The 9,053-nt window shown below is 45.1% G+C and overlaps 1 protein-coding gene across 1 annotated transcript in view; it reads left to right on the top strand.

Moving 5' to 3' along the window:
* The first annotated feature begins 566 nt into the window (after nucleotides 1-566).
* ABCA12 (ATP binding cassette subfamily A member 12) overlaps nucleotides 567-9,053 on the top strand; it is a 201,577-nt gene continuing 193,090 nt past the window's right edge. The window contains exon 1 of the mRNA XM_084830130.1: nucleotides 567-635. Within this exon, the coding sequence (XP_084686256.1) occupies nucleotides 567-635 (69 nt within the window). The remainder of the gene's footprint in view (nucleotides 636-9,053) is intronic.

Genomic DNA, 9,053 nt, shown 5'->3' with positions numbered 1-9,053 from the left:
TTCAGTTAAATGGACAATGCAGCGTGCCTGCTTCTGTGTTACATCACTCCCAGACAATCTGTTTATATTAAAGCAGGGAAAAGACATAAGACCAGCCACACTGGCTGGGCAAGCAGCTCCATGTTCATTTCTTTTATGATGTTTCTTCTGCAGGCAATGTGTGTAGGCAATGCGTGTAGGTGGTAGGGAGTTCCTTATCGGGGAAAAGGTGTGCTTCTTTTGTTCCAGCAGTAGCATCTCCTAGGAATGCCTCCTGTTTTATTACACAGTGACTAAAGAAAGCTGGGAGAGAGAGAGAGACTATTATAATTAACACAAGCTGGTACTGTTCCTTCGTCATGAGAGGAATAACCTGTTGCATTTGCTAGGAGCTATTGCAGTGAGAAAGACAACCATGTGTACAGAGCAGAGGCAGGTTGACGAGCTAACTGCCTGAGAGCTATGCTGCGCAGGGAAAGCTCACATACGAACTACTACCGTTCTTGGAGGGTCACTGCATAGGTTTTGGGCAAACTAAGGGTGGGAAGAAAGAAGAGCTTCTTTGTTTCTCCTGAGCTCTTCCAAGGATGGCTTCGCTCTTCCAGCACCTGCGGGTGCTGCTGTGGAAGAACTGGCTGAGCATCAAGAGGCAACCTGTAAGTACCAAAAATACATTAAAATGAGCAAAACCTGGGATCCCTTGGAACCCAGGATGAGAAATTGTCTAAGAAAGGGGTAGTGACATACGTTTTGAAAAATGTGAAAGTAAAAAAATATTTGCCAGTGGAAGAAGCTGACTAGCAGTGTGGTGATATTCCATACTCGATCATGGTATGGTTCAAAGATGTATTATCTCAAAGTAGTAGCTCTTATTTAGCCTGCTGAAATGGCTGTTGTTTTATTTAATTGTAATACTCCACAGTAGATCACACCCAAAGCTGATAAAGTGACTGTTCCAACGGATAAAAGCTGTGACTCAGGTCTGGCCTACACATGCAGCCGAGTGAAGTGGCAAAACGTTGAGGCAATATAATAGGTCGTATCACTTTAGAATACAGCTGGGGATCACATTTTTAAAGATATTCCCATAAGTTAAAACCTCCTAGTGAATAGAAAACCAACATATCAGCTGAAATTCTGGTCTAAAATCTTTTTCCTGGTAGTGTGCTAATTTTCTACTCAAAGGGAGTTGTTTTTTGTTTGTTTTAATATGGGAGGCTATTAAAATGGCATCATTTGCTTGTAGTCTGAGGTGATACAGACCATTCTACATTGTCAGAATTCATTCTGCCATCATATCCCACTTCATTTTGCTGAACGTGTGAAGCAATAAAATATATACTGTGATCTTTATGCACGAGCCAAATGTGTGTTAGAGCCAAAATAGTAGCAGGTCTTACAGCACCAGTTAATGGCACATGTTGGCGGTAAATTACAAAAGCAAAGAAGAAGCAGTGAGAAATCTGAAAAGATCTGCCTCTCTTTGATTCTCTAAAAAATTTATAACATCTAACATTTCTGCTGTAGCTGGTGAATCTATGTAATACTGTACTCATTTAATATAGTGCCTATAATCTACTTTCTGGATATGTGTACATGGGCTGCCCTGCATTGATTTATACCAGAGGTGGGCAACTTGTGGCCCTCCAGATGTTTTTGACCTACAATTATCGAGGCAATGGCGAGGGATGATAGGAGAGGTAGTCTCAAACATCTGGAGGGCCATAATTTATAGCTAAGCTACTGGACTAGCATGATATGCCCGACTCTGTTGGTAAGTTCGTTAATGTGCATGGAAACTCAGTGCTTGGAGTGACCCAAAGTAGCATAGCGACAGGGGAGGGAAGTCAGGGTGGGCGGGGCACATGCTAGCTGTAGACAGAACTGCAGCTCAAAGTGGGCAGGGCCACAGTCACTTTCTCTCTCTCTCTCTCTCACATCCACCCACACCCACACACATATACTCCATTAATATGGACATACACCCACCACATACATTCCATGCATACACACAGACACATAGATATACTTGGCAGCAAGAAGGGGAAGATTGTGGAGAGGGGAGGTTTAAACCTCCTCTCACTGCAATCTCCCCCTTATTGCGCTGCTCAGCCTTGGCAAAACACTGTCTGAAGGTGCTCCGCAGTGAGTCAGCTTTGCTCAGTTCTCACTGTTCCTTGTGGAAAAGTTGAGAGCTCAGCAGAGCCCTGGAGAAGTGCTGCATCAAGTTACTTCCACTGCCTTGAAGCAGCCTCTCACTTGGGAGCCAGCTTTGCTTGGACCTTGTCTATGCCAACAGGAAAAGTGAGGGTCAAGTGAAGCTGACTGAGCCACCTCAAGGTGCCAGAACCTCCTTGCAGTGGTAGCTCCATCAAGGCCTGGGAACTGCTGCTTCGAGGCTTCAGAGAGGGGGAAGGAGGAGGCCTCTTGGGCCAGATGGAGAAGCCTGGTGAGCTGAATTCAGCCTTTGGGCTGCTGGTTCCCCATCCCTGGTTTAGAGTGAATGAAAATCCCCTAAGGGAGGAGCTTGAGCCTTTTTACATGAGGCTGTTATTACGTGCTTATGATTACAGGTCCTTTACAGGACATCGTCATCCTCCAGGGCCTCTCCTGTGCTTTACAACTATTATCGCAGATTTTTTAGATCAAGGGAAGTCTGGTGTATCCTTAATGAAGCTTTGAAACTCATTTGCGCAATTCCGCTAAACCACAGTACCATATAGTGGCTGTATAGTAAAACATATAGAATGGCAGAGAAAGAAACCCCCTGGAAAAAAGCATGTGTAAAGGAGCTGAGCTTAATCCCGCAAAGAATCGAAGCAGAATCCCTGGTAAAGGTGTGGGATAAAAGCCTCATGTAGAAATACCCCTTATGTAATGGGAGAGGTACAATAGGCAGGCAGATAAGGCTTCTGATGGGTTCCTGTTCCCTTACCTTAGGAGTCTTTTGTTTTTTGAACTACAATCTCTTTTTATTTATTTCATTTCTGTACCACCCAATAGCCAAAGTTCACAAAGTTCTCTGAGCAGTTCACAAAAATTAAAACCACAGAGTGCAGCATAAAACAATATAAAATATGAAAGCTTAAAACCACAACATAACAGTACAACCAGAATAACACCTAGTAGCAATGCAGAGATTTAAAATACAGTCTTAAAACATCAGAGATAAGAAGCTAAAATGCTAAAATACTTGGAGAATAAAAAGGTCTTCACCTGGCACTGGAAGGAGTACAAGGTAGGTGCCAGGTGAACCTCTCTAGGGAGCACATTCCACAGCCGGGGTGCCACAGCAGAAAAGGCCCTCTTCCAATTAGCCACCCACCTCACTTCCTTTGGTGGGGACTCCCAGAGAAGGACTCCCGAATGGTAATACCAGCACTTTGAATTGGGCGTGAAAATGGACTGGCAGCCAGTGCAGCTGGAAAAGTACTGATGTAATGTGATTTTGTTGGCCAGTCCCTGTTAATAGTCTCACAGCCCTGTTTTGGACCAGCTGAAGTTTCCAGACCGATTTCAAAGGCAACCCCAAGTATAATGCATTGCACTAATCCAGACGTGAGCTTATCAGAGCATGGATAACTGTAGCTAGGCTATCTCTGTCCAGATAAGGGCGCAGTTGGTATATCAGCCTAAGCTGATATAATAGTCTTAAGCACAATCTGAACCAATTCGCAGGAGTTTTCCCATGTGAGGCTTTAGCCCTCCTTTGCACTATATTTATATAAGTATGTGATAACTGCTGGTGGGGCTTTTATTACCATTACAAAACAACGTGATGCAAGAGCTGCTTTAAGCCTTGTGGGAAAACACCCAGTGACTCAGGGGTGGGAACCATTGTATGCTGCAGCCCGGTGGAAGTGTTCTGCAAGTGTCACTGTGGAGTGACTGGGTGGCCACACAGGGCGAGGAGGATGGTATCTGCGCTCAGCTGGACATACTTCCAGTTTTCCTTCAGACTTTTGCCCCTCAGTGCGGAAAGGTCAGTGGTGGAGGGAATGGGGCTAGAGCCCTCCAGCCCCTCCATGGATTCACTTGAACGCCTGAACAGGGCTTCCATCTCAGTGTGTTCCGTCAACTTATTCAGTGTCTGGTTAGGTCCTTCCGTTCCCTTCCATGCCTCTTGTCCTCGCCTGCCTCATCCACTTAGTTTCAGCCAGGTTTTAGGTCTAGCTTTCCGCAGCATTGGTACAGCCATGTTGTAGCAAAGATGGCTCCAAGGGGAAGCAAGAGGTAGTGGGCATTTCCCTAAATGTTTCCCATCCCCACCCCCAATCACTCTCTTAACTTTCATTCATTGTATATTAAAGTCCTCTATATAATGGATTATCCTCGGGGAATATCTCAAGGACCTTGGATAGCTCCTTCAGAGGCCTGGCTGTTTCTGACTGAAACCCAAAATGGATTCACTGCTGCACTGAAATTAGAGCCACCATCCCTCACTGCCTTGCTCTTCTAATAATGGCCTTTGCAGTCCCTTTGCTCCCATGAACTAGGTATTTGGGAGGTGCCCCTTCCCCCCTTTTCCTGTTTCCTGGATTTTCCCCATAGTTGTCTTTCCAATCATCCCTCATAGTTTCCCCATGTCTCTCCAATAAATAGCTTTGAGAAATCCTGTGTCCCTTGACAGCTGCCTAGCTTAGCACATCATAGCAAGGTAGCAGTTTCATCAGAGCACTCTAAGAAAGCAAATTAGGGGCCAGCATCAAAGAAGAAAACTGCTGGCAGTGTCCATCTCGCAGCTGAACTTGCTGATCTCCTAGCTGCGGCAGCAAGGCCCAGCACCCTAGTTGCCCGGGTATTTTAAGTCCACTTCCTGAATTAGACATCCTTCCCTCTGTTCATCTATTTATTAATATATTTATTTGCTATGCTTCTTCTGAAGTTCTTTCCCCCCATGTCAGGGCCAGCCCTCCCATGAGGCAGGGATTGGGAGGGGTGATGGATTGTGACACTACCCCCATCCCGCCTGGGCATTGTGCTGCCACACTGGCCCCGCTCACTCACTATGGCAAATGGCACAGTAGGAGAGCGGCCAGCAGGGTTCCTTGCAGCCCCCCCATCTCTTACTATAAATACTCTACTAGAGCGAGAGGGGGGGCTTCTCCAAAGAGAGGCTGCCTTCTAGATCTCTTACTTTGGGAAGAGTCCCCCCCTGCCTGCCCACCTGATCTCTCACTTTGAGGACTCCCCCAAAGTGAGAGATTGGGAGGGAGGGCTCTCTGGAGAGTCACCTGCCTGATCTCTAATTCTGAAGACTCCCAGAGTGAGAGACTGGTCAGGCAGATGGCCTCTCCGGAGAGCTTGCCTGCTCGATCTCTTGCTCTGGGAGAGTCCTCAGAATGAGAGACTGGGCGGGCTGCCTGTCCAGAGACCAACCCGGGCTTGAATGCCATGCTTTGAGGGGTCCTTCTAAAAATAGCATCTTTTGGTTTTGTTTCTATGTCAGTGCTGATGAGAGAGGGAGGAGCGGGGTTGAGTGACCTGAGAGGTCTACCTGCTTATCATAGAGCACATTTTTCCTGGAGTTTTGAATCACTGTGCTTTGGGGGAGAGATTGTGAGTTACAAACTGTGTCTCTTAGCTTCCTTGTCCTGTAGCAAGCAAGAAGGAAATCAGAGGGTCTGTGTTGGGTTGTGGGTGGGGTGGCTTCAAGTTCTGTTTGTTCATGATTCCAAAATCCTTTTCTTTCCCCTTCTTAATTATTGAATCAATCCTTCTCTCAGACTTTTTCTTGCAGTGGAAAATCTTTCTTTCCAATGCCACTATGCTTCACTATTAAAAAGAGAGAGCCTCAAACTGCTTTTTGATCATCAGAACTCCCTAGCCCCATCAGCTGTCCTTCTTGCCTTGGGACACTTCTATGATGCGTGCCATTTTCATACACACTGGAAGTAAATGACACACACAGAAATTTGACGATTCTCCTTCCACATAAACTGCTGCACCTATCCTTCTGAAACTTTGCAGGTTTCTTACTCAGGGCCACCTCTAAGCTATCTGTAATTTTCAGAACAATGGTTCACAAGGAACATATGATCATAAGCATGTCCTGTTTTGGATACCATCAAAATGTAAAGGCTGCTCTTGCACAAAAAAATCCCTGTACTGATTCAGCTCTTAACTTGGCAGGCTTGATCCCTTCAGAAGGTTCTACTATTCCTGGGAATTTCATCCAGTTCTGACAAAGGGGTGTGTGTGTTAAGAAATAAAAGAAGTGTTAAGAAATAAAAGAAATGCCAAGAAATAAAAATAAAGTTATCAGCAGTTTCCTTAAAACAACTCAAAATATGAAGGCATATAGCATAAAACCCCTACACCTATTTTTCTGACATTTGGCAGGTATAGTCCTATGGGGCAACTATACTTGCAAATTTAATCAAAGGCTGATAAAGAAGAAAAAAGTTATAGCCATTTTTTAATTTCTTGTGACAGTCAATTCACTTTCCAAAGCACTGAATCAGGTCTGAGTCAAATCTTGTGGTTGGTGCACACCCCTAATCTGCAATGCAAACTTGTATTCCTTTTGTTCAAGTTTTAACTCTCATGGTTTCCCCAAAACAACTCTGGGAATTGAGATTTGGTTATTTTTAATAGTTTCTGTTTTGTTTTGGTAACATACCCTTAAACATTTCACAGATGAAAATAGGGACATTTGTGTGTTTGTAACACTTGTTCTCCAAGGATCACTACTGCACCCCCTCCCAATTACACATGGCTCTGATTGCACTGCAAATCAAATACACTTGGCAACATTTACTATCTGCATAGGCAGGATAGCAGGGAAGGACTGTGCATTTTGCATCTATGTGTGTGCATTTTTGTGTATACATAGGCCAACAGTCACCCTGCATTCAGGTATTTCACTACCAGAGATCTGTGATGGGCTGCAACCTGAATGACTGTGATGCACATTATGTACTCACAAAATGTTTAAAAAACATGCTCAATATTCCCCCAAACAGAGAGTGGAATTATCAAAAACTGTTAAAAGCAAAACAGAGGAGAAATGTTTTTACCACCTGCCTAAAGCTGAGCAAGGGCAGGGCCATTCTAACCTAGGGAGGGATGCCACAATCAGCATCTGTTCACAGGTCTGATAGGCTGCCAGTGCAGCACCACTATTTTTAGGTCATATAGCCAATCAGATATGGCTACCTGAAGATGTCACTGAGGGTATATGAAGTAATTCCCTCTGAATGGGGCAGGGAGAGAAGGCATGTATCTCTATTGCTGCGATAACCAGGCCAAAGTAGCCTTCCTTGCCGCACTACATTGGTGGTCCCCTTGCTCATCAGCACTGTCACCAGCGGCATTATTGGCCTGACCAGCTGTAGTCAGGCGCAGCTATGCAAAGACACATACTCCTTATTGTGATTGTTTAGACCTGTTCAAGTTCAAATGCAAAGACAACTGCACAAATATCGGGACGCAGGGTACAATTTCTTCCATTTAGCTAATACAGTCAATCAGCTGAGCTCTTGTTTGCATGGCAGTTAAAAAGACATTAGCCATCTGTTCAGTAATATGTGGGGCCTTATCCGGAAGACAATTGATTACCAATCTTTCAACTGGATGCCCTGGGAAGTTGGTCAGAAGAGGGGAAAATTATTATTTTTTATTTGTTCAGTCGCTTCCGTCTCTTCGTGACTTCATGGACCAGCCCACGCCAGAGCTTCCTGTCGGCCGTCGCCACCCCCAGCTCCCCCAAGGTCGAGTCCGTCACCTCCAGAATATCATCCATCCACCTTGCCCTTGGTCGGCCCCTCTTCCTTTGGCCTTCCACTTTCCCTAGCATCAGCATCTTCTCCAGGGTGTCCTGTCTTCTCATTAAGTGGCCAAAGTACTTCAATTTTGCCTTTAAATTATACAATACCTCAAATCAAAGTAAGAATTACATTATAAGAGTACATGTGTCAAGACTCCTGCTTTACATGGACACAATCTGCTTTGAAGTGGGATTTTCAAAAATCTGCCCTGGAGCACTACTGTTGGTGAAACCTTAAGGGTGCAATCCTATGGCCGCTAGTCAGCGACTAGACAGACATAGGATAGGTCGATTCTCAGGGAACCGACCTCGGAGCGCTTCAGCAGTTTGGATAGCTCATTTAGAGTTCTGACTGGTTCTGACTGACAGCCGGAGCGGATTCACTGCACCACTAACATCGGAGCCACCAGCTTCCGCTGTTCACATTCCAGGGGGGAAGGACAGCGGGAGGAGACAGTCTTTGCTCCCTATCTCAGGATCCAGGAGTTGAGTTGATATGCACTGGTGTAAATTCAATACAAATTATCTCCATGGGAGACCTCCTTTGTGTAGCAAGATCATTGGATGTGTTATATTCACTGGCCCTTTTAATTTAATTAAGAGGTTTAATTAAAGATGGTTTAATTAGGATACCATCTTAAAAACTATGAGCAATCCTGTGTTCTCAGAGCAGAGCCTCTAACATTGGAGGCTCTGCTCCTTCCTATGCCCTGTCAGCAAGAACTGACAGGAGGAAGTGTGGTGGAAAGCGGGGCTTATAGTATTTTTCCGCCATCCACAGACAGAGGAAAATGGTGCCAGTGGGAGGAATACACTCTTGAGCTGGTCTATTCTTGAGTCAGAGGTGTAGTCAGGGGCTGAGATGGGCTGAGGATCCCTCGGACATTCTGGGCCTCTGACATGCCCATTTCCCCTCTGCACTACCACCAGCAGCTCTCCAGGGTTTCAGACAGGAATCTTTTCCAGCTCTACCTGGATATGGCAAGGATTGAACTTGGAATCTTCTGCATGCAGAGCAAGTGCTTTACCACTGAAGACTAGGAGCAGGACAACAGCAAATGAATACATTTCCTGGCCATTATGTGTGAGATTGTGTATCATCAGATTTCAGTAGAAGGTGAACTTGACATTCTGGTATTAGGCTTTTCTACATGAGGCTTTCATCTGCCACTTTACCAAGGGTTCTGCCTCCAGATTCTTCGTGAGATTAAGACTGGCTCCTTTACATGTTTTTTTTTCTGGTTTTTTTCTTTCTCTGTCTGTCTATATGTTCCATTACACTACTACTAGGTGGTGCTGTGGTTTG

The sequence above is a fragment of the Heloderma suspectum genome, chromosome 1, assembly GCF_057233095.1.
Source record: "Heloderma suspectum isolate Gila_16-S chromosome 1, 16-S_ref, whole genome shotgun sequence".
Lineage (NCBI taxonomy): Eukaryota > Metazoa > Chordata > Lepidosauria > Squamata > Helodermatidae > Heloderma > Heloderma suspectum.
Note: the sequence above shows the minus strand (reverse complement) of the source record. Positions and strands in the feature narration are given on the sequence as shown.